This window comes from Monomorium pharaonis, unplaced genomic scaffold (assembly GCF_013373865.1).
Source record: "Monomorium pharaonis isolate MP-MQ-018 unplaced genomic scaffold, ASM1337386v2 scaffold_30, whole genome shotgun sequence".
Taxonomy (NCBI): domain Eukaryota; kingdom Metazoa; phylum Arthropoda; class Insecta; order Hymenoptera; family Formicidae; genus Monomorium; species Monomorium pharaonis.
Genome location: NW_023415582.1, coordinates 1 through 24,807, shown reverse-complemented (window position 1 = coordinate 24,807; position 24,807 = coordinate 1). Strand labels below are relative to the sequence as shown.

Sequence of the window (24,807 nt, the reverse complement as noted above, 5' to 3'; positions counted from 1 at the left end):
ATTAAGGTAACCTTTTTAGTGATTTGCCAGAGGACATAAACGACATCGGACCCGTCTTCGAATTTACATGCCCTTGGATTGCGTCTATGAAATAACGCTCTTCACTGTGACCGGAAGTGAGAACGCGAGAATTTTTTGTGGCTACCGGAGAAATGAACTCACGTACCTTTGTTGCCCTTTTTCACAGTCGCCAGCTCCTTTAACCTGCCCAGGAGCAAGGAATCGGATGTTCCGGATCTGCTGGATCTGCCAGAACGCCGTCTCTGCAACGCAGTCTTCCGCAACGCCGCAGAATCAACAAATTTTTAGGTTATAAGTTTATTCAATATCACATGCACTTTACTCTGCTTTTGCACTTAGGATCATGCACTTGATTTGTTATTAATTCTTTTTTATGTTTCAGATGCTGCCGCTGTCCATCGGATTCACCAGGCCCGCCGTCATCCTCCAGGAACGTCTCCAGGTAAGTATTTCTAGGTTATGTGCCTGTACTACGCTCAGGTTGTTAATAGGATGTTGCTTTATTTCAGGTTCGCCAGGTATCACCTCAGGAACTAGGATCGGATCCTTCACACGTGGGTAAGTAATAATTCTTTGTCTTGTAATAAAACAATAAAAAGTCAAGTTTATTCAATTCTTGCAGAAATGAATCATCACAAAGTCACCCGAACGCGTCGCTTTGATTCACACTCGTTTCGGTATGTTTATTAATCAAGGTGGTAGGTTGACAACACCCGTACGCGACGCTTATTCACAATCGGGTTATCGACTTGCACTCGCGTTAGCAACGCGATGAGAGCTTACTAGCATTCGGCTCTAAGATATTAATTACGCGGGACGCTCGCTGCGTAATTCCCCGCGGAACTCACGCACGCTCGTACGCCTACTGGTTTCGGCGTCGGAACACACACACACACTCGTATCTCCCGACAACGCTACGTGGGATGTTAACGATACAAGCTATATGTCGTCGTGACTCTAACCAAGCTCTCTGATTTTGCTCGATGAAAAGTCCGCGCGCGAAAAGCTCTCGAGAACTCCTCGCATCGGCTTTTATACTCGGGAGCCTAATTTCCCCCATCCGGGTTGTTTCGCCAATCACCGCGCAGCAGGGACGCCGGCAGAGCGAGTCTTCCCCCTCCAGAGGCCGTTGGTCCAATCCCCGTTGATCGGCGATGTCGCATGGCAGGATGGCAGAAGGCATCCCCTCTACTGGTTGGCCGGCCAATCACGAACAGGCTCGCAATTGCACCAAAGTTCAGCCAGGGTTGCACGTTTTCACTCTGTGTGCTCCCCGAGATGTTTTTTGTTATTGCACTTAAAAGTGCAGGTTCGGCGGTTTTAGTGGCACTCGAACCAAACTTATCAAAATACTTAAAATTGATATACAAACAGAAAATATTATGAAATGGTAATGAGCATGCAGTATGCGTATGCTATAAGAAAAGAAATGAATAATCTAAGAATAATAATCATGAAACTTGATAACAAATATACTACGAGATTTGACTCGATTTCGTACATGTTCGTAGGTCGTTGCTACTTCGTGAGCATGCACTATTAGGTATAATAAGATGGTTAAGACTAAAATAAGACAAAGTAAATTGAACAGTCTCATATATTATGTGCGTATTATACGCATTCGTCTCTCGCGTATATTATTAATACAGAACATAAAATCTTTACCACGCACGCTAAACTCGCGCTATGGATTAACAACATAACGTCTTACATGCTACCATTGGCATTTTTATGAAAAGATTGATTCACCGGGAATCTACTAAGAAACTTAACCTAATGACTATAAAACGTTGATATAGTTGAAAGAACAAGTTATTATAAAAAATATATGAAATAATATAAACAAAATGAAATAAAATTAATAAACTTAAACGTGTGTTCGCGCTCTTTTAGTTCTCGCGCGATTTTGAGTAAGCTGTGGCGTTAACGTTAACGTTTGTGGGCGTCTTCGGGCGCGTCCGTTCGTCTCAGTGTAACACTCAAGACGCTCTTCCCCTGAATGGTTCTGGACTCCGTTTTCGTTGCCTCGAAATATGTCGTCTCGCCGCTCCTTGGAGGCTGTTTCGACGTGGACGCCACCGGCTGAGGGGAGCCCTTTGGAGTCGGTCGCAAGGTTAGGTTAGGTTAGGTTAGGTTTAAGGGTTTCTGCAGGATTTTTTTTTTATTTAGCATTTTTTACGTATTCTTGGGGACCCCCCCAACATCCCCACAGTGTTCGTTTGTCAATCATTTAGCTCTAGCGCCCTGTACAATTCGTTTTATGAAACTTGAAATTTTTGAAGGCTTGTATCTCGATTGGAACGATATATACAGTGGTTTTGACACTTGGTCCTTGTAGATCTTGACGAGAGGAGCAACTTTGGTCCTCTGGTCCAAACTCGTATCTCTTACCGTTTGGCCGGCGCAAGCGTTTGAAATTTCGAGAATTTCAAAAAGTAATAATTTTTTAACTTTCGCATTTTTCCCTTATAGAAATCGACGAGAGGAGCAATTTTGGTCCTCTCGCCCAACCTCGTATCTCTTACCGTTTAGCCTGTACAATTCGTTGAAATTTTTTTTTTTCGTCCACCGGACTTTGGCACTTTTTTCTTATAGATCTCGACGTGGGGAGCATTTTTGGTCCTCTTGGTCAACCTCGTATCTTTCACCGTTTGGCTTGCACGGCTGTCACAGCGTCAGTTTGCTAGTTTAAATTTTTGTAAAATTTTTTTAACGCTGGAAACGAATTCTCAACACCTTTCCCTTTCACCTCGCGTTTGGTTCACAATCCTACGATTTTTTTTCAATCTTTGGAAGCTAATCAAAGTTTGATAAGTAGTCCTACAAAGGAAATCAAAAAATGGTATCTATAAAGTATATACCAGTCGATTCAGAACGTCGAGAAACGCGTTTTGGCACCTTAAATTTTGGACCAATTTTTGGAATTTTTGAAATTTTTTTTTTCGTCCACCGGACTTTGGCACTTTTTTCTTATAGATCTCGACGTGGGGAGCATTTTTGGTCCTCTTGGTCAACCTCGTATCTTTCACCGTTTGGCTTGCACGGCTGTCACAGCGTCAGTTTGCTAGTTTAAATTTTTGTAAAATTTTTTTAACGCTGGAAACGAATTCTCAACACCTTTCCCTTTCACCTCGCGTTTGGTTCACAATCCTACGATTTTTTTTCAATCTTTGGCAGCTAATCAAAGTTTGATAAGTAGTCCTACAAAGGAAATCAAAAAATGGTATCTATAAAGTATATACCAGTCGATTCAGAACGTCGAGAAACGCGTTTTGGCACCTTAAATTTTGGACCAATTTTTGGAATTTTTGAAATTTTTTTTTTCGTCCACCGGACTTTGGCACTTTTTTCTTATAGATCTCGACGTGGGGAGCATTTTTGGTCCTCTTGGTCAACCTCGTATCTTTCACCGTTTGGCTTGCACGGCTGTCACAGCGTCAGTTTGCTAGTTTAAATTTTTGTAAAATTTTTTTAACGCTGGAAACGAATTCTCAACACCTTTCCCTTTCACCTCGCGTTTGGTTCACAATCCTACGATTTTTTTTCAATCTTTGGCAGCTAATCAAAGTTTGATAAGTAGTCCTACAGAGGAAATCAAAAAATGGTATCTATAAAGTATATACCAGTCGATTCAGAACGTCGAGAAACGCGTTTTGGCACTTTAAATTTTGGACCAATTTTTGGAATTTTTGGAATTTTTTTGAAATTTTTTTTTTTTGAAATTTTTTTTTAAGTCCCTAGTCTTATGAGTGGTTGGAAAAATCGGTCAAGTTACGACTATACCAATCGATTCAGAACGTCGAAAAACGCGTTTTGGCACTACAAATTTTTGACCGATTTTTGGAATTTTTGGAATTTTTTTTTTTTTTTTTTTTTTTGAAATTTTTCTAAGTCCCTAGTCTTACATTTGGTTGGAAAAACCGGTCAAGTTACGACTGTACCAATCGATTCAGAAGGTCGAGAAACGCGTTTTGGCACGACAAATTTTGGACCGATTTTTGGAATTTTTTTTTTTTAAATTTTTTTTTTTTTTTTTTTTTTTGAGACCTAACCTTTCGAGACGAAACTTTAATATTCCAGACCTAACCTTTTTCCAGACCTAACCTTTTTGAGACCTAACCTTTTTTTTTTTTTTTTTTTTTTTTAAGATTCGACTTTGACCTTTGGAGACCTAACTCCCCCTCTTTGAAGTTAGGTCTCGACTTTGGGTATTTTCAATGTGGTGGTTGCGGTTTGATTGGCAGTCCTAACCGAGTTGAGTTTGGGTTTGGGTTTGGGTTTGGGTTTGGGTTTGGTTTGGTTTGGTTTGGTTTGGTTTGGTTTGGGTTTGGGTTTGGGTTTGGGTTTGGGTTTAGGTTTGGGTTTGGGTTTGGGTTTGGGTTTGGGTTTGGGTTTGGGTTTGGGTTTGGGTTTGGGTTTGGGTTTGGGTTTGGGTTTGGGTTTGGGTTTGGGTTTGGGTTTGGGTTTGGGTTTGGGGTTAGGTTAGGTTAGGTTAGGTTAGGTTAGGTTAGGTTAGGTTAGGTTAGGTTAGGTTAGGTTAGGTTAGGTTAGGTTAGGTTAGGTTAGGTTAGGTTACGCGGGGAGCGGCGGGCCCCCTTCCGGGGGCTCTAGCCCGGTACTGGGCGGGGCCGCTGCCGCTGTTGCTGCGGCGGCGACCGAGGGGCCTATGGAGGTGGACCCCTTGCCGGAGGGGGGCGGGGGGCCGCCCCTGCCGCAGAGGGAATCGCGGGACGACCCTAAGGGCGCGGAGGACGCCTCGTTGAGTGTCCACAATGCGCCTTAGGGTCGTCCAGGCGAACCTCAACCACGCCCGCCGTGCCCAGGACCTGTTTATGCAGCGGCTCCTGGAGCGCGGCGGGGCGGTCGGGGTGGTTGCGGAGCCGTACCGGGTCCCGCCGGGGGACCCCGTTTGGCTCCGCAATGACGGCGGCACCGTAGCGGTAACGTGGCCGCGCGGTGCTGCCGTCTCCTTTGGGATGGGGGGACAGGGGGCCTCCTATGTGTGGGCCCGGGGGGGGAGGTGGACATCGTCGCGGTGTACCTCCCTCCCTCCTGGCCTCTTCGGCGGGTCCAGCAACAGCTGGACGAATTGGGGGCTCGCATCAGAGCCTCCCTGGGACGGCCGACCCTGGTGGCGGGGGACTTCAACGCAAAAGCCGCGTCTTGGGGTTCCCCGCACACCGATGTCAGGGGGGAGGTCGTTGAGCACTGGGCGGCGGAACTTGGCCTCGTCCTGCTCAACGTCGGCGGAGTCCCGACGTGCGTGGCGTGGAGGGGGGAGTCTATCGTGGACCTCACGTGGGCCTCCCCCTCTGCGCGTCCGTGGGTTAGGGACTGGCGCGTCGTGGACGACGTCGAAACGTTGTCGGACCACCGATACATAGAGATGGAGATCGCGGTGGGCCGGGGAAGGGCCCCGGGGGGATGGCGGGACCGGCGCCGGGACGCGCCCGGGCCGTTTAAAAGGTGGGCCGTGGGGAGGCTGGATTGCGACCGGCTCCGCGGCTTCCTCGAGGCTGGGACGTGGTCGGGCGCCGGGGGCCCTCCGCCTGGGGCGGACCGCGCGGAGTGCGGGGCGCGTGCCCTGTCGGGTCTTCTCGCCCGGGCGTGCGACTTCGCGATGCCCAGGGTGGGACGACAGGTCCGGCGGTCGGTGTACTGGTGGTCCGACGAGCTGGCCGGGCTGCGGCGGGCCGCGGTTACGGCCAGGAGAGGCTGGACGAGAGCCAGGAGGAGAAGGGGCTCCTCCCCGTCGCCCGGGCTCCTCGCCACCGTCGAGGAGGCCTGGGATGGGTACAGGGCCGCGAGGAGGCTTCTTGGCCGCGCTATAGCCGCGGCCAAAAATAGGGCCTGGGAGGAGCTCCTCCGCACCATCGACGACGATCCGTGGGGGAGACCCTATCGGATCGTCATGGGTAAGATGGTGCGGGGGAGCGGGGCCCCTCCTCCCCCGCGTGCCGGGGGAGGAGGGGACCCGATGAGGGAAATCGTGGAGGCCCTCTTCCCGGCGGATCCGGCGGAAGCCGGGCCGCCGCCGGCTGGGCGGAGCCAACGAGGGCCCCCCCCGGACGGCGAAGAGTGGAGGGTCTCCGCGAATGAGATCCGCGAGGCCATCAGGCGGCTCCGGGGTGGGGGGGTGAAAGCCCCCGGCCCGGATGGTATCCCTGGGCGGGTAATCGCCTGCTCGGGTGGCCTGCTGGAGGGCTCTCTCCGCCGGGTTTACGACGCCTGCCTGGAGGGGGGGGTTTTCCCCGGGGTGTGGAAGGAGGCGCGCCTCGTGCTCCTCCCGAAGGAGGGCAGGCCGCCCGGGGACCCCTCGAGTTACCGCCCGATTTGCCTTTTGGGCGAGCTCGGGAAGGTGCTCGAGAGGGTATTGGCCTCGCGGATCTTACGGTGCCTGGGGGCCGACGGGGCTCGTGGTTTACACGAGTCCCAGTTCGGCTTTAGGCGGGGGAGGTCCACCATCGACGCCATCGGGGAGGTGGAGTCGATGGTGGCCCGCGGCATGGAGGAGGGGGGGGGGGTTGATCGCGGTGTCCCTAGACATCAAAAACGCTTTCAACTCCCTCCCCTGGTGTCACATCAGGGGGGCACTGAGGAGGGGGGGGGTGCCTCCGTACCTCCGTAGGGTGGTGCGGAGCTACCTCTCCAATAGGTGGCTGTTGGTGGGGGCGGGGCCCGGCGAGCCGGCTCGCCGGGTCCCGGTGACGCGCGGGGTCCCGCAGGGGTCGGTGTTAGGGCCGCTCTTGTGGATCCTCGCGTTCGACAGCGTCCTCAGGGTCCCCCTGCCCCCCGGTTGCCGGGTCGTGTGTTACGCGGATGACACACTAGTCCTGGCGGCTGGGGGAGAAAGATGGGAGGCGGAGGCGCGGGCGGGCGATGCGGTGGCCGCCGTGGTCGGACGCATCGGGGCCTTGGGCCTTCGCGTCTCGGTCGATAAGACCGGGGCGATGGCCTTCGGCCCGGGGAGGGCGAGGCCCGGGTTCGTCCAGGTGGCGGGCGGCCGAGTGGAGATCGGCCGCTCCATCCGGTACCTGGGCCTGGTGTTGGACGACCGCGGGCGATACCGCGAGCACTTTGCTCGCCTCGCGCCTCGCCTGGGGAAAGCCGCGGCGGCGCTGTCGCGGTTGCTCCCCAATGTGGGGGGCCCGGGGGGGGGGACCCGACGGCTGTACGCGTCGGTGGTCCTCTCCATGGCGCTCTACGGAGCGCCAATCTGGGCCCGGGAGGGGAGAGGGGTCGACCTGGACCGGGCGATGGCCCCCCTGCGTCCGGTCGAGCGCAGGATGGCCGTTCGCCTGTCCAGGTCGTACCGTACGGTGGCGGTGGCGGCCGGCGCCGTCCTCGCGTGTGTCCCGCCCTGGGACCTGGTCGCGCGGGCTAGGGCCGACGCGTACTGGGCCCTTAGGGCGGCGAGGCTGCGCGGAGGGGGGGAGGTGACCGCGGGGGCCGTGGGTGAGGCGAGGGAGGCCGCCCGCCGGGAGATGATGGCGCGGTGGAAGCGCCGGCTCCTGGCGGGGGACCTCCGGTACGGCCGCAGAACTGTGGAGGCGGTCGGCCCGCTTTTGGATCAGTGGGTCGACGTGGCGAGGGGAAGGGTCACCTTCCATGTGGCGCAGGTGGTCTCCGGGCACGGGTGCTTCGGGGACTACCTGTGCCGCATAGGCAAAGAGGGCGGCGCTGGCTGCCACCAGTGCGGGGACGCGGCCGACTCGGCGCAGCACGCCTTGTCGGCGTGTCCCGCGCACAACGAGGCGAGGCGGGCGTTGGTGGAGACCATTCGCCCGTCGGACCTCTCCCTGGGGGCGGTCGTGCGGGTCGCGACCGCCTCCCGGGAAAATTGGAGGGCGTTCGCCTCCTTCTGCTCCGCGATCATGGAGCGGAGGGAGGCGGACGAGAGGGTAAGGAGGGGGGAGGTTAGTCCACCCTCCTCGCCCTCTGCGGATGGGCGGGGCGGTGACGAGGGTCGCCGCCGCCGCTGTCTCCGGGGGATCCCGGCGCATCTTAGAGATGCGGGGATTACCCGGAGGGGAGAGGGATGACGGTATGGGGGGGCTGCGGGGGGGACGACCGGACGCAACTAGCGTCGGGCTTCCTCCACCGTTTGCCTCCCCGCCGTCGATCGGATAGCCGGGGGGGCTCTCGCTGGAGCGAGGGCCCTTACTTGGGATGGTCGGCGGGGGCAGGAGTGGGGTGTCGGGCGCCTGGGCCCGCGTGCCTTCTTTGGGAGGGGCGGGCCTGGTGGCCCCCCCCCTCCTTTCCCTGCTGAGGACGCGCCGCTCCGGTTGATGGGAGCGGTGACGTTGAGAGGCGGAACGGGCGGGGCGGCGCTGCGTCGATAGCGTCGACGACGGCGGCGCCGCCTCGCCCTCCCCCGGCCCGCGTTGTTGGAGCCTGACGCTGGCCGGGGTGTGTAGGCGGGTGGACGGGCGAGCGCGTCGTGTGATGCCGCCCGTTTGCCCGCCCCCCTCCGCCCGGTACCGGGGTGTTGGAACCGGGCGAGAGGCATGATGCTGCGCGCCCCCCCCTCTGAATCTCTCCCCCACGTCGGGGAGCGGAGGGAGGGGTGCGCAGTCGGGGTAGGCGGCCTTCGCGACAAGTTCGGGGCGGGGACCGGGATCCCCGTTCGGCTGACCGACCCCGGCGGGAGGTAGACTCGGGGGGTAGATGGCCCCCCTCGGGTTGGGGAGGGGCGGGAGGGGGTTTTGTCCCCTTCCCGTCCCTTCACGGGAGGAAGGGTCGCCGGACCCATAAGGCGCGGGCTCCCCGGAAGTAATGCTACAGCGGTTCCCGGGGAGCTCGATAAAACGTCCAGACGGCCATCCGGAGTGGTTTTAGTCGGTAGGCCTGCCCGTTGCACTCCGAGGGTGCGAGACCGCACAGGTCCGATTCGCATCCGAGGGGGCGGGAGTCCGACATACCCCGGGCCCTTCCCGGAGGCCCGGGGATCCATGAGGATTTCCACTCCGTCAAAAAAAAAAAAAAAAAAAAAAAAAAGGTTAGGTTAGGTTAGGTTAGGTTAGGTTAGGTTAGGTTAGGTTAGGTTAGGTTAGGTTAGGTTAGGTTAGGTTAGGTTAGGTTAGGTTAGGTTCCCTCTCGTTGTGCGCCACCTTGTCGTGGTGAGAGGGCTCTCCCGGTGGCTCTGGGCCCCGATCCTGGGCGGACTTGTCCGCTTGGGAGACGGGCCGCGGGCCGCTGGGGGTCTAAGAGCGCACGGTGCGGGGCCCGCCCGGGTCTTCGACCTGGATGGTTCCCGCACAAGAGGTGGCCAGCGACTCCTTAGGGCTCCCCGCTAGAGGGGATAAGTCCCATCGCTGGTAGGGGATGGGGACCCCGACTTCAAACCCCCGGTGAACCGGCACCGTTAGGGGAGGATTTCTATCCTCCCCCCGGTTCGGGGAGTCCCGATCCTTTGGGGGGGCCCAGGGAGAGGGAACCTGGGGGGGAGCGCCGGAGAGGGGGGGCCCTCCATTTGGAGAACCCCGCTTCCTCTCTTTGGCGCGTGGGGGGGAGGGGGTGGCGGTGGTGGGGTGTGTGGGGGGGGCTCCGCCTTTCGGGGCCCCTTCTCCTCCCTCTTCCGCCTCCCTTTCCTTTCCCCGGGGATGGGTATGTGACTGGGGAGGTCGCCGGGGCCGCCCGGACGTTTCCGGGGTCGGGGCCCGGCGACAAGGGATGGGACGGTTCCCGGGGCCGCTCGGACTTACTCCGAGGTCGGGGCCCGGGGATTGGGCCGCCGGGGCCGCTTGGGGGTAACCCGAGGTCTGGGCCTGGCGGCGACGTGGGACGGGTAACCCGTCGGGACGGCTCCTGCGTCCCCTCGAAGTCGTCCCGGCGGGTAGGCGGAGCTCCCTCTCCGTGGAGGGCATTGCCCCGCGGAGGGGGGGCGTGCCGGTCGCCACGGCGGGCAAGTCCCTGGAGGAGGCGCAGCCTCCTGGGACCCATCCGTCCGTGGGGCCCCCCGGGTGGCGCCACCCATCACGGTGCCCGGGACGTCGGAGGCCCGGGACCCCTGAAAGCCCGCGATGCCGTGGGCCTTGATGCCCCGGTCCGCGGGTCAGTAAGGGGCGGGAGCCCAGTGCCGGGGATGGTTATTCCCCCGGCCCGAGGCATATGCCGACCCCCCGGGGGAACTCGGGGCCCCGTCCCGGGGCCAATTTATTGGTCCTCGGGTGGGTGAGGGCACGCCCGGTCGGTGGAGCCGTGATGGGAAGCGGGATACTCTACATTTCTTTTCATAATGTCTTTTGTGTCGGGTAAGGGGAAGCGCTATAAGCGCAGATTAGGATTAGCGAGTGACTCCGAGTCGGAGGAGGAGTCCCACGCGGATGAGGGCCGCTCACGAAAGTTGGCCAGAGGCGAGACTGCCGCGGGAGGCAGGGAGGGAGGCGTCTCGCCAGCGCCGTCGCTGGTCTCCACGGTGGCCGAAATTTCGGACACTGTGTTGGACAGCGGCGGTGAGCCATCAGTGGGCGGGGGTGGCCCCGTCAAGGAGGGAGAGAAGGGAAAGGGGAGGGGGAGGCCAGCCACCACAGGCGATTTTGCTCAATTGGCTCGGGCCAAGGAGCGCCTGGTGGAGGCTTCCCGTAAGGAGTTGGCCCTAGAGGAAGAAAGGGCCATACTGGACCCCATGACCGGGCTTTCGGAGAAGCTCCGGAAACAGGGGTCCGGTATGATGGAAAGGTACGCGGAGGAGTACCGGAGGGCGCCGGTCAATGACCTGGCTGCTGCTATCGCGATGAGTGTCGAGGCCGTGCTTAAGTGCACTGGAATTTCCAAGGGCCTAAAAGGCAGCATCGCGAAGCAAATTAGGGAGGAGACCTGCAGGGCAGCGGCGTGTGCTACGCTGCTGTCGCTGCAGGCTCAAAAGCCGCCGGAGGAGAGGGAGGCCGATGAGATGGCCGCTCTCCGGAGAGAGTTGGAGGCCGCTCGGAAAGAGAGCGGCCAGCTCAGGGAGGAGAACCGGGCCCTCCGGGATAGGGCGGCCGAACTGCCGTCCTTGGAGCGGCGACAGGCGGCCGCTAGGTTTGGATCGCCGTCCCCGCACGGGGGGACTCGTGAGACGCGGCTCTCTCTGCCGTGCGTCGAGGGACACACGGCGATGGACATGGACCCGCCCCCTTCCCCGCCGCGGTCGGTGGGGAGAGGCGAGGGCGGGCCGGTCCTGGGCGAGGGGACCCGCGGGACGGGGGGGGGACCGGGCGGCGGGGGCGGCGGCGGGTTGGTCGCGCTCCCCCCGCTCGTGCTCCCCACGCTGGGGGGGAGGGAGAGGAGCATCCCGGACGAGGGGGCCGTGAGCGCCCAAATTGGGCGCTTGCTCGCCGGGGTGGACCTCAAAGCGGCCTTCATGGCCCGGCTGGACGCCATTTTTGGGGAGTGGCTGGCCGAGAGACCCGGGGTGGTGGCCGCAGCCGCGGGTCGGGGGGCCCGCCGGTCCGGCGGCGTCGGGGGGGGTGGGCCGTCCGCGGCTGGTCCGCTGGGCGGCCCCTCCCTCCCCGTCGCCGGCGGGACGGCTGGGGCCCCTTCTCCTCCTCCTCCCGGGGGTGAGGGCGGCGATGGGGACGGCGGCGGCAAGGGTCGCCAAAAAAAGAAGAGGAAGAAAAAGGGGGGCAGGGGACCCGGGGGCTCGGGTGCGGGCACCTCTGGTCCTGCGCCGGCGGGGGCTGCTGCGCCGGGCCCGCCGGCCGTTGGGCCGGCGGGCGCGGGCGGGGCGGCCTCCGGCGCGGGCCCCGCCCCGGTTCCTCCGGGGGGCGGCGGGGCGACTCGCTCGTATGCGAGCGTCGCCTCCGCCGCCCCCTCGGGGGCCCGGGGTGGTGCTGCCCGGCGGGGTAAGGATAAAGGTAAGGGTAAGGGCGGTGCTGCCGGGGATGGGCGGGGGGCTCCGGTGCCCTCCGCCCCCCCGGCGGCAGCCGCCGACGTGACGGTGCGACGCGCGTCGGGTGGCAAGGCGAGGAGGACGCCGGCCACCCGGGCGGTCGCCGTCACGTGCGAGGATGGGGCCTATGCGGAGACCCTGAGGGAGGCCAGGTCAAAGATAGACCTGGCGTCTCTCGGGGTCTCCGAGGTCAGGCCCAGAAGGGCGCAGACAGGGGCTCTGCTCCTGGAAGTCCCCAATAGGGACGGCCAGGACGGAGCCGACCGCCTGGCGGAGAAACTCCGCCAGGTGTTGGAAGGAAAGAAGGGTGTTAGGGTCACCCAGCCGGTCAAAATGGCCGAACTTAGGCTGGGTGGCCTGGAGGAATCGGTCACGCCCGACGAAATCAGTCGGGCGTTGGCCGACAAAGGGGGGTGTCCTGTCGGGGACATTAAGTTGGGGGAGCCCAGGAGAGCCCCGGGCGGCCTCTTCACCGTCTGGGCGCGATGCCCCTTGGCGGCGGCGAACCGGATCGCCGCCGTCGATGGGGGGCGCCTAGTGGTGGGGGGCTGGTTCCGGGTGCGGGCGGAGCTCCTGGGCGTGCGCCCTCTGCAGTGCTTTAGATGCCTGCAGAGGGGGCACGTCAGGAGCGTATGCGGTAGCAAGGAGGACAGGAGTGACACTTGCTACCGCTGCGGGGGAGCGGGGCACCGGGCGGCCGGGTGTACGGCGCCCGTAAAATGCCCCGTGTGCGCGAGGGCGGGCCGCCCGTGCGGTCACCGAGTGGGCGGTCCGCAGTGCGGCGCCCCGGTGGTCCGGGGCGGCCTGCCTCCGGCGCGGGAGGCGCGCTCGGGCGCTGCCGCGCCGGGGAACGCGGGGAGCGGCGGGCCCCCTTCCGGGGGCTCTAGCCCGGTACTGGGCGGGGCCGCTGCCGCTGTTGCTGCGGCGGCGACCGAGGGGCCTATGGAGGTGGACCCCTTGCCGGAGGGGGGCGGGGGGCCGCCCCTTGCCGCAGAGGGAATCGCGGGACGACCCTAAGGGCGCGGAGGACGCCTCGTTGAGTGTCCACAATGCGCCTTAGGGTCGTCCAGGCGAACCTCAACCACGCCCGCCGTGCCCAGGACCTGTTTATGCAGCGGCTCCTGGAGCGCGGCGGGGCGGTCGGGGTGGTTGCGGAGCCGTACCGGGTCCCGCCGGGGGACCCCGTTTGGCTCCGCAATGACGGCGGCACCGTAGCGGTAACGTGGCCGCGCGGTGCTGCCGTCTCCTTTGGGATGGGGGGACAGGGGGCCTCCTATGTGTGGGCCCGGGGGGGGGAGGTGGACATCGTCGCGGTGTACCTCCCTCCCTCCTGGCCTCTTCGGCGGGTCCAGCAACAGCTGGACGAATTGGGGGCTCGCATCAGAGCCTCCCTGGGACGGCCGACCCTGGTGGCGGGGGACTTCAACGCAAAAGCCGCGTCTTGGGGTTCCCCGCACACCGATGTCAGGGGGGAGGTCGTTGAGCACTGGGCGGCGGAACTTGGCCTCGTCCTGCTCAACGTCGGCGGAGTCCCGACGTGCGTGGCGTGGAGGGGGGAGTCTATCGTGGACCTCACGTGGGCCTCCCCCTCTGCGCGTCCCTGGGTTAGGGACTGGCGCGTCGTGGACGACGTCGAAACGTTGTCGGACCACCGATACATAGAGATGGAGATCGCGGTGGGCCGGGGAAGGGCCCCGGGGGGATGGCGGGACCGGCGCCGGGACGCGCCCGGGCCGTTTAAAAGGTGGGCCGTGGGGAGGCTGGATTGCGACCGGCTCCGCGGCTTCCTCGAGGCTGGGACGTGGTCGGGCGCCGGGGGCCCTCCGCCTGGGGCGGACCGCGCGGAGTGCGGGGCGCGTGCCCTGTCGGGTCTTCTCGCCCGGGCGTGCGACTTCGCGATGCCCAGGGTGGGACGACAGGTCCGGCGGTCGGTGTACTGGTGGTCCGACGAGCTGGCCGGGCTGCGGCGGGCCGCGGTTACGGCCAGGAGAGGCTGGACGAGAGCCAGGAGGAGAAGGGGCTCCTCCCCGTCGCCCGGGCTCCTCGCCACCGTCGAGGAGGCCTGGGATGGGTACAGGGCCGCGAGGAGGCTCCTTGGCCGCGCTATAGCCGCGGCCAAAAATAGGGCCTGGGAGGAGCTCCTCCGCACCATCGACGACGATCCGTGGGGGAGACCCTATCGGATCGTCATGGGTAAGATGGTGCGGGGGAGCGGGGCCCCTCCTCCCCCGCGTGCCGGGGGAGAAGGGGACCCGATGAGGGAAATCGTGGAGGCCCTCTTCCCGGCGGATCCGGCGGAAGCCGGGCCGCCGCCGGCTGGGCGGAGCCAACGAGGGCCCCCCCCGGACGGCGAAGGGTGGAGGGTCTCCGCGAATGAGATCCGCGAGGCCATCAGGCGGCTCCGGGGTGGGGGGGTGAAAGCCCCCGGCCCGGATGGTATCCCTGGGCGGGTAATCGCCTGCTCGGGCGGCCTGCTGGAGGGCTCTCTCCGCCGGGTTTACGACGCCTGCCTGGAGGAGGGGGTTTTCCCCGGGGTGTGGAAGGAGGCGCGCCTCGTGCTCCTCCCGAAGGAGGGCAGGCCGCCCGGGGACCCCTCGAGTTACCGCCCGATTTGCCTTTTGGGCGAGCTCGGGAAGGTGCTCGAGAGGGTATTGGCCTCGCGGATCTTACGGTGCCTGGGGGCCGACGGGGCTCGTGGTTTACACGAGTCCCAGTTCGGCTTTAGGCGGGGGAGGTCCACCATCGACGCCATCGGGGAGGTGGAGTCGATGGTGGCCCGCGGCATGGAGGAGGGGGGGGGGGTTGATCGCGGTGTCCCTAGACATCAAAAACGCTTTCAACTCCCTCCCCTGGTGCCACATCAGGGGGGCACTGAGGAGGGGGGGGGTGCCTCCGTACCTCCGTAGGGTGGTGCGGAGCTACCTCTCCAATAGGTGGCTGTTGGTGGGGGCGGGGCCCGGCGAGCCGGCTCGCCGGGTCCCGGTGACGCGCGGGGTCCCGCAGGGGTCGGTGTTAGGGCCGCTCTTGTGGATCCTCGCGTTCGACAGCGTCCTCAGGGTCCCCCTGCCCCCCGGTTGCCGGGTCGTGTGTTACGCGGATGACACACTAGTCCTGGCGGCTGGGGGAGAAAGATGGGAGGCGGAGGCGCGGGCGGGCGATGCGGTGGCCGCCGTGGTCGGACGCATCGGGGCCTTGGGCCTTCGCGTCTCGGTCGATAAGACCGAGGCGATGGCCTTTGGCCCGGGGAGGGCGAGGCCCGGGTTCGTCCGGGTGGCGGGCGGCCGAGTGGAGATCGGCCGCTCCATCCGGTACCTGGGCCTGGTGTTGGACGACCGCGGGCGATACCGCGAGCACTTTGCTCGCCTCGCGCCTCGCCTGGGGAAAGCCGCGGCGGCGCTGTCGCGGCTGCTCCCCAATGTGGGGGGCCCGGGGGGGGGGACCCGACGGCTGTACGCGTCGGTGGTCCTCTCCATGGCGCTCTACGGAGCGCCAATCTGGGCCCGGGAGGGGAGAGGGGTCGACCTGGACCGGGCGATGGCCCCCCTGCGTCCGGTCGAGCGCAGGATGGCCGTTCGCCTGTCCAGGTCGTACCGTACGGTGGCGGTGGCGGCCGGCGCCGTCCTCGCGTGTGTCCCGCCCTGGGACCTGGTCGCGCGGGCTAGGGCCGACGCGTACTGGGCCCTTAGGGCGGCGAGGCTGCGCGGAGGGGGGGAGGTGACCGCGAGGGCCGTGGGTGAGGCGGGGGAGGCCGCCCGCCGGGAGATGATGGCGCGGTGGAAGCGCCGGCTCCTGGCGGGGGACCTCCGGTACGGCCGCAGAACTGTGGAGGCGGTCGGCCCGCTTCTGGATCAGTGGGTCGACGTGGCGAGGGGAAGGGTCACCTTCCATGTGGCGCAGGTGGTCTCCGGGCACGGGTGCTTCGGGGACTACCTGTGCCGCATAGGCAAAGAGGGCGGCGCTGGCTGCCACCAGTGCGGGGACGCGGCCGACTCGGCGCAGCACGCCTTGTCGGCGTGTCCCGCGCACAACGAGGCGAGGCGGGCGTTGGTGGAGACCATTCGCCCGTCGGACCTCTCCCTGGGGGCGGTCGTGCGGGTCGCGACCGCCTCCCGGGAAAATTGGAGGGCGTTCTCCTCCTTCTGCTCCGCGATCATGGAGCGGAGGGAGGCGGACGAGAGGGTAAGGAGGGGGGAGGTTAGTCCACCCTCCTCGCCCTCTGCGGATGGGCGGGGCGGTGACGAGGGTCGCCGCCGCCGCTGTCTCCGGGGGATCCCGGCGCATCTTAGAGATGCGGGGATTACCCGGAGGGGAGAGGGATGACGGTATGGGGGGGCTGCGGGGGGGACGACCGGACGCAACTAGCGTCGGGCTTCCTCCATCGTTTGCCTCCCCGCCGTCGATCGGATAGCCGGGGGGGCTCTCGCTGGAGCGAGGGCCCTTACTTGGGATGGTCGGCGGGGGGAGGAGTGGGGTGTCGGGCGCCTGGGCCCGCGTGCCTTCTTTGGGAGGGGCGGGCCTGGTGGCCCCCCCCCTCCTTTCCCCGCTGAGGACGCGCCGCTCCGGTTGATGGGAGCGGTGACGTTGAGAGGCGGAACGGGCGGGGCGGCGCTGCGTCGATAGCGTCGACGACGGCGGCGCCGCCTCGCCCTCCCCCGGCCCGCGTTGTTGGAGCCCGACGCTGGCCGGGGTGTGTAGGCGGGTGGACGGGCGAGCGCGTCGTGTGATGCCGCCCGTTTGCCCGCCCCCCTCCGCCCGGTACCGGGGTGTTGGAACCGGGCGAGAGGCATGATGCTGCGCGCCCCCCCCTCTGAATCTCTCCCCCACGTCGGGGAGCGGAGGGAGGGGTGCGCAGTCGGGGTAGGCGGCCTTCGCGACAAGTTCGGGGCGGGGACCGGGATCCCCGTTCGGCTGACCGACCCCGGCGGGAGGTAGACTCGGGGGGTAGATGGCCCCCCTCGGGTTGGGGAGGGGCGGGAGGGGGTTTTGTCCCCTTCCCGTCCCTCCACGGGAGGAAGGGTCGCCGGACCCATAAGGCGCGGGCTCCCCGGAAGTAATGCTACAGCGGTTCCCGGGGAGCTCGATAAAACGCCCAGACGGCCATCCGGAGTGGTTTTAGTCGGTAGGCCTGCCCGTTGCACTCCGAGGGTGCGAGACCGCACAGGTCCGATTCGCATCCGAGGGGGCGGGAGTCCGACATACCCCGGGTTATTCCCGGAGGCCCGGGGATCCATGAGGATTTCCACTCCGTCAAAAAAAAAAAAAAAAAAAAAAAAAAAAAAAAAGGTTAGGTTAGGTTAGTAGGTTCCCTCTCGCGGTGCGCCACCTTGTCGTGGTGAGAGGGCTCCCCTGATGGTCCTTGTGGCCTTGATCCCGGGTGGACTTGTCCGCTTGGGAGACGGGCCGCGGGCCGTCGGGGGTCTAAGAGCGCACCGTACGGCCTCGGCTGTACGTGTACGGGAGGGAGAGAAGGAAAACTCTGTAAAACCCGGTGAAGGACACACTGTCAACAAACCAAATTTATGGAAGATGCCCAAAAAGAAGAAGGATGTTACCGGCCCAGGGGTACTCGGAGCCCCAGGGCCCGGCGCGCAGGGGGGTATAGTCCCGGCCCCCCCCGCGTCGTCATCGAGCGGCGGGCATCTTGCGTTAGTGGGGGTGTCCGGAGCCTCGTGGAAGAGGCTCTGGTCCGGCGACGGGGATAACGTCGTCGAGGGGGTGGTGCGTGCGGCCCTGGTGCGGGACGCGCGCTCTCGCGATTGGGACGGCCTCGTCCAGGCGTGGGACGAGGTCTTCCTCAGGTGGCGGGCAGATGGGGGGAGCGATGCGGTCATGGTGGACCTCATCGCTCGCCTAGTCTGGGACCGAGAGGGGAGGGCCGAGCACTTCAAGGAGAAGCGTGAGGCCCTCCTTGAAAGGTGTCGGGATCTCGAGGAGGAGATCAGGGGCCTGCGCGAGTCCCATGAGAGGGAGGTCCGGGACCTGCGCGAGGCTCTTAATGGTGAGGTTGCTCGGGGTCTGCGGGAGGCTGTCGGGCAAGGGCTCCGGTCCCGGTTGGAGGGTCTTCTGACCCGGAGCCCCGAGAGAGTGAGCCGGGGCACCGGCTCCGGGCATGTGGACGTCGTTAACCGGCGAGTTGGGCCGGGGCGTCCCATGCCCGGAAAGAGGGTCTCCAGGGGGACTGATCCCGTAGTGTGGGATCCGCCCCCTGGGGTTAAGGTAGTGGACCGCTGCGTCGGCACGGACCCGGTCGGGTGCGTGGACCGTTCGGTCGGCCCCGACTGTCCGGGCGGCCGGCGCGCGGTCGACGAGAGGGATCCCGCTTTAGGGACGTCGGGGGGCGGGGGGGACACTGGCCAAAACGCACGGCCTTGTTCCCCCCAACCTCCGAGCGAGAGGGGTGGCCCCGGGTCGGGCGCCGGGAGGGCAGTCATGTGCTTCCGGTGCCTGGTCCGGGGCCACATTGGGCGTGACTGTCGGGGCCCGTATCGTGGCAATTTATGCTATCGGTGCGGGGCTCCGGGTCACGTGGCGAGGGGGTGCAGTGGGGCACTTAGGTGCCCAGTCTGCGCCGGTTCCGGGGGGGTCGCCGACCACAAGTTGGGGTCGGCGAGCTGCCCCGCCCGGCGGTCGGGAGGACGGCCGTGTAAGGGCAGTGGCGGCGAGGCGGAAATTCCGAGAGAGGAAGAGGGCCGTCGGGGGTGGGGGGTTTGCCCCCCTCCCCCCCCGGCGGCCCGGCGAGCAGGCGGGGCTGGCTCGCGCGGGGCGTGGGTGGGGGGGACTTGTCCCCCTCCCCTGTACGGGAGGGCCCGGAAGCGGGCGGACAGGGCGGGACATGGGGCTTCCGCGGGGCTGGATGAGGGCCCCGCGGGACCCGCGTTGTTGGAGGTGCTCGCCGGGATCGCGAGCAGTGTCGCGATCCTGGCGAGACGAGTGTGGGGGGGCGAGGGATGCGGCGTCACTCGTGGGCGTGGCTCCCTCGCTCTTTCCCGGCGGGTGCGCGGGAGCGGGGTCAAGTGGCCCCCTCCGCGCCCGTAGGCCGGTGTTGGTGGTGGCGCGCCGGTTCCGGGTCCCTTTCTGGGACCCCCGGGACCGGCGCGCTGGATGGGGGGATGGCCCGGGGGGGGCTATCGGGACGGGCCGCTCGCGGCCCTCTCTCGTTCTCCCCCTCCTGAGCGGATGGTGGGGCGGGGCCCTCGCGGTGTGAGCGAGAGTCCGCGCTCGGAGGGACGGTGGAGGGGGGGGCGGAGCGACTGGCGCCTGGGCTTACGCGCCTCCTTGTGAGGGGCGGGCCCCGTGCCTTGCTCTTTGGCCCCCCTCCTCATCGAAGACGCGCCGCTTCCGGTGGCGGGGGCGGTGGCGTCACGGGATGGAACGGGCGGGGCGGTGCCGCGTCGTACTTAACGACGGCGGCGCCGCCTCGCCCGCCCCCCGGCCCGCGTCGTTTACGGACGCCGGTTGGGGTGTGAGTGGGCGGGTTTGCGGGCGAGCGCGTAGTAGTGCCGCCCGCTTACCCGCCTCCCTCCGCCCGGTCCTGGGGAGTTTGGGACCGGGCGAGAGGCATGATGCTGCGCGCCCCCCCCTCTGATTCTCTCCCCCACGTCGGGGAGCGGAGGGAGGGGTGCGCAGTCGGGGGAGGCGGCCTTCGCGACAGGTTCGGGGCGGGGACCGGGATCCCCGCTCGGGCCGACCGACCCCGACGGGAGGGAGAACCCGGGGGGTGGATGGCCCCCTTCGGGTTGAGGGGGGGGCGGGAGGGGGTTTTGTCCTCTTCCCGTCCCTCCACGGGATGTAGGGTTGCCTACGCAACCCTAGGGCGAGGGCTCCCCGGAAGTAATGCTACAGCAGTTCCCGGGGAGTCCGACTAAACGCCCTGACGGCCATCCGGAGTGGTTTTAGTCGGTAGGCCTGCCCGTTGCACACCGAGGGTGCGAGACCGCATAGGTCCTATTCGCACCCGAGGGGGCGGGAGTCCGACATACCCTGGGCCCTTCCCGGAGGCCCGGGGATCCATGAGGATTTCCACTCCGTCACAAAAAAAAAAAAAAAAAAAAAGGTTAGGTTAGGTTAGGTTAGGTTAGGTTAGGTTAGGTTCTTCCCTCTCGCGGTGTGCGCCACCTTGTCGTGGTGAGAGGGCTCCCCTGATGGTCCTTGTGGCCCCGATCCCGGGTGGACTTGTCCGCTTGGGAGACGGGCCGCGGGCCGTCGGGGGTCTAAGAGCGCACCGTACGGCTTCGGCTGTACGTGTACGGGAGGGAGAGAAGGAAAACTCTGTAAAACCCGGTGAAGGACACACTGTCAACAAACCAAATTTATGGAAGATGCCCAAAAAAGAAGAAGGATGTTACCGGCCCAGGGGTACTCGGAGCCCCAGGGCCCGGCGCGCAGGGGGGTATAGTCCCGGCCCCCCCCGCGTCGTCATCGAGCGGCGGGCATCTTGCGTTAGTGGGGGTGTCCGGAGCCTCGTGGAAGAGGCTCTGGTCCGGCGACGGGGATAACGTCGTCGAGGGGGGTGGTGCGTGCGGCCCTGGTGCGGGACGCGCGCTCTCGCGATTGGGACGGCCTCGTCCAGGCGTGGGACGAGGTCTTCCTCAGGTGGCGGGCAGATGGGGGGAGCGATGCGGTCATGGTGGACCTCATCGCTCGCCTAGTCTGGGACCGAGAGGGGAGGGGCCGAGCACTTCAAGGAGAAGCGTGAGGCCCTCCTTGAAAGGTGTCGGGATCTCGAGGAGGAGATCAGGGGCCTGCGCGAGTCCCATGAGAGGGAGGTCCGGGACCTGCGCGAGGCTCTTAATGGTGAGGTTGCTCGGGGTCTGCGGGAGGCTGTCGGGCAAGGGCTCCGGTCCCGGTTGGAGGGTCTTCTGACCCGGAGCCCCGAGAGAGTGAGCCGGGGCACCGGCTCTGGGCATGTGGACGTCGTTAACCGGCGAGTTGGGCCGGGGCGTCCCATGCCCGGAAAGAGGGTCTCCAGGGGGACTGATCCGTAGTGTGGGATCCGCCCCCTGGGGTTTAAGGTAGTGGACCGCTGCGTCGGCACGGCCCGGTCGGGTGCGTGGACCGTTCGGTCGGCCCCCGACTGTCCGGGCGGCCGGCGCGCGGTCGACGAGAGGGATCCCGCTTTAGGGACGTCGGGGGGCGGGGGGGACACTGGCCAAAACGCACGGCCTTGTTCCCCCCAACCTCCGAGCGAGAGGGGTGGCCCCGGGTCGGGCGCCGGGAGGGCAGTCATGTGCTTCCGGTGCCTGGTCCGGGGCCACATTGGGCGTGACTGTCGGGGCCCGTATCGTGGCAATTTATGCTATCGGTGCGGGGCTCCGGGTCACGTGGCGAGGGGGTGCAGTGGGGCACTTAGGTGCCCAGTCTGCGCCGGTTCCGGGGGGGTCGCCGACCACAAGTTGGGGTCGGCGAGCTGCCCCGCCCGGCGGTCGGGAGGACGGCCGTGTAAGGGCAGTGGCGGCGAGGCGGAAATTCCGAGAGAGGAAGAGGGCCGTCGGGGGTGGGGGGTTTGCCCCCCTCCCCCCCCGGCGGCCCGGCGAGCAGGCGGGGCTGGCTCGCGCGGGGCGTGGGTGGGGGGGACTTGTCCCCCCTCCCCTGTACGGGAGGGCCCGGAAGCGGGCGGACAGGGCGGGACATGGGGCTTCCGCGGGGCTGGATGAGGGCCCCGCGGGACCCGCGTTGTTGGAGGTGCTCGCCGGGATCGCGAGTAGTTGTCGCGATCCTGGCGAGACGAGTGTGGGGGGGCGAGGGATGCGGCGCCACTCGTGGGCGTGGCTCCCTCGCTCTTTCCCGGCGGGTGCGCGGGAGCGGGGGTCAAGTGGCCCCCTCCGCGCCCGTAGGCCGGTGTTGGTGGTGGCGCGCCGGTTCCGGGTCCCTTTCTGGGACCCCCGGGACCGGCAGCGCTGGATTTGGGGATGGGTCCCGGGGGGGAGGGGCTATCGGGACGGGCCCGCTCGCGGCCCTCTCTCGTTTCCCCCCTCCTGAGCGGATGGTGGGGCGGGGCCCTCGCGGTGTGAGCGAGAGTCCGCCGCTTGGAGGGACGGTGGAGGGGGGGGGCGGAGCGACTGGCGCCTTGGGCTTACGCGCCTCCTTGTGAGGGGCGGCCCCGTGCCTTGCTCTTTGGCCCCCTCCTCATCGAAGACGCGCCGCTTCCGGTGGCGGGGGCGGTGGCGTCACGGGATGGAACGGGCGGGGCGGTGCCGCGTCGTACTTAACGATGGCGGCGCCGCCTCGCCCGCCCCCGGCCCGCGTCGTTTACGGACGCCGGTTGGGGTGTGAGTGGGCGGGTTTGCGGGCGAGCGCGTAGTAGTGCCGCCCCGCTTACCCGCCTCCCTCCGCCCGGTCCTGGGGAGTTTGGGAACCGGGCGAGAGGCATGATGCTGGCGCGCCCCCCCTCTGATTCTCTCCCCCACGTCGGGGAGCGGAGGGAGGGGTGCGCAGTCGGGGGAGGCGGCCTTCGCGACAGGTTCGGGGCGGGGACCGGGATCCCCGCTCGGCCGACCGACCCCGACGGGAGGGAGACCCGGGGGTGGATGGCCCCCTTCGGGTCGAGGGGGGGGCGGGAGGGGGTTCTGTCCTCTTCCCGTCCCTCCACGGGATGTAGGGTCGCCTACGCAACCCTAGGGCGAGGGCTCCCCGGAAGTAATGCTACAGCAGTTCCCGGGGAGTCCGACTAAACGCCCTGACGGCCATCCGGAGTGGTTTTAGTCGGTAGGCCTGCCCGTTGCACACCGAGGGTGCGAGACCGCATAGGTCCTATTCGCACCCGAGGGGGCGGGAGTCCGACATACCCTGGGCCCTTCCCGGAGGCCCGGGGATCCATGAGGATTTCCACTCCGTCACAAAAAAAAAAAAAAAAAAAGGTTTAGGTTAGGTTAGGTTAGGTTAGGTTAGGTTAGGTTAGGTTAGGTTAGGTTAGGTTAGGTTAGGTTAGGTTAGGTTAGGTTAGGTTCCCTCTCGCGGTGCGCCACCTTGTCGTGGTGAGAGGGCTCCCCTGATGGTCCTTGTGGCCTTGATCCCGGGTGGACTTGTCCGCTTGGGAGACGGGCCGCGGGCCGTCGGGGGTCTAAGAGCGCACCGTACGGCCTCGGCTGTACGTGTACGGGAGGGAGAGAAGGAAAACTCTGTAAAACCCGGTGAAGGACACACTGTCAACAAACCAAATTTATGGAAGATGCCCAAAAAGAAGAAGGATGTTACCGGCCCAGGGGTACTCGGAGCCCCAGGGCCCGGCGCGCAGGGGGGTATAGTCCCGGCCCCCCCCGCGTCGTCATCGAGCGGCGGGCATCTTGCGTTAGTGGGGGTGTCCGGAGCCTCGTGGAAGAGGCTCTGGTCCGGCGACGGGGATAACGTCGCCGAGGGGGTGGTGCGTGCGGCCCTGGTGCGGGACGCGCGCTCTCGCGATTGGGACGGCCTCGTCCAGGCGTGGGACGAGGTCTTCCTCAGGTGGCGGGCAGATGGGGGGAGCGATGCGGTCATGGTGGACCTCATCGCTCGCCTAGTCTGGGACCGAGAGGGGAGGGCCCGAGCACTCAAGGAGAAGCGTGAGGCCCTCCTTGAAAGGTGCGGGATCTCGAGGAGGAGATCAGGGGCCTGCGCGAGTCCCATGAGAGGGAGGTCCGGGACCTGCGCGCGGCCCTTAATGGTGAGGTTGCTCGGGGTCTGCGGGAGGCTGTCGGGCAAGGGCTCCGGTCCCGGTTGGAGGGTCTTTCTGACCCGAGCCCCGAGAGAGTGAGCCGGGGCACCGGCTCTGGGCATGTGACGTCGTTAACCGGCGAGTTGGGCCGGGGCGTCCCATGCCCGGAAAGAGGGTCTCCAGGGGGACTGATCCCGTAGTGTGGGATCCGCCCCCTGGGGTTAAGGTAGTGGACCGCTGCGTCGGCACGGACCCGGTCGGGTGCGTGGACCGTTCGGTCGGCCCCGACTGTCCGGGCGGCCGGCGCGCGGTCGACGAGAGGGATCCCGCTTTAGGGACGTCGGGGGGCGGGGGGGACACTGGCCAAAACGCACGGCCTTGTTCCCCCCCACCTCCGAGCGAGAGGGGTGGCCCCGGGTCGGGCGCCGGGAGGGCAGTCATGTGCTTCCGGTGCCTGGTCCGGGGCCACATTGGGCGTGACTGTCGGGGCCCGTATCGTGGCAATTTATGCTATCGGTGCGGGGCTCCGGGTCACGTGGCGAGGGGTGCAGTGGGGCACTTAGGTGCCCAGTCTGCGCCGGTTCCGGGGGGGTCGCCGACCACAAGTTGGGGTCGGCGAGCTGCCCCGCCCGGCGGTCGGGAGGACGGCCGTGTAAGGGCAGTGGCGGCGAGGCGGAAATTCCGAGAGAGGAAGAGGGCCGTCGGGGTGGGGGGTTTGCCCCCCTCCCCCCCGGCGGCCCGGCGAGCAGGCGGGGCTGGCTCGCGCGGGCGTGGGTGGGGGGACTTGTCCCCCTCCCCTGTACGGGAGGGCCCGGAAGCGGGCGGACAGGGCGGGACATGGGGCTTCCGCGGGCTGGATGAGGGCCCCGCGGGACCCGCGTTGTTGGAGGTGCTCGCCGGGATCGCGAGTAGTGTCGCGATCCTGGCGAGACGAGTGTGGGGGGGCGAGGGATGCGGCGCCACTCGTGGGCGTGGCTCCCTCGCTCTTTCCCGCGGGTGCGCGGGAGCGGGGTCATGGCCCCCTCCGCGCCCGTAGGCCGGTGTTGGTGGTGGCGCGCCGGTTCCGGGTCCCTTTCTGGGACCCCCCGGGACCGGCGCGCGCTGAATTGGGGGATGGCCCGGGGGGGGGGGCTATCGGGACGGGCCGCTCGCGGCCTCTCTCGTTTTCCCCCCTCCTGAGCGGATGGTGGGGCGGGGCCCTCGCGGTGTGAGCGAGAGTCCGCGCTTGGAGGGACGGTGGAGGGGGGGGCGGAGCGACTGGCGCCTGGGCTTACGCGCCTCCTTG

The 24,807-nt window shown here is 65.1% G+C and overlaps 2 protein-coding genes across 2 annotated transcripts; both read left to right on the top strand.

Annotated features, from left to right (window-relative positions):
- Window positions 1-9,017: 9,017 nt before the first annotated feature.
- LOC118648221 lies at window positions 9,018-19,458 on the top strand. Its single transcript, XM_036294539.1, has 2 exons — window positions 9,018-9,109; window positions 17,195-19,458. Exon 2 carries the CDS (start codon window positions 17,243-17,245, stop codon window positions 18,926-18,928), a length of 1,686 nt encoding a protein of 561 aa, XP_036150432.1. The 5' UTR covers window positions 9,018-9,109; window positions 17,195-17,242; the 3' UTR covers window positions 18,929-19,458.
- On the top strand, window positions 9,018-23,449 carry LOC118648222 (the record flags this gene model as incomplete). The annotated part of the gene is made up of 2 exons (XM_036294540.1): window positions 9,018-9,064; window positions 22,756-23,449. A coding segment is annotated over exon 2 (566 nt), but the record flags the coding sequence as incomplete, so codon positions are not given.
- Window positions 23,450-24,807: the final 1,358 nt, after the last annotated feature.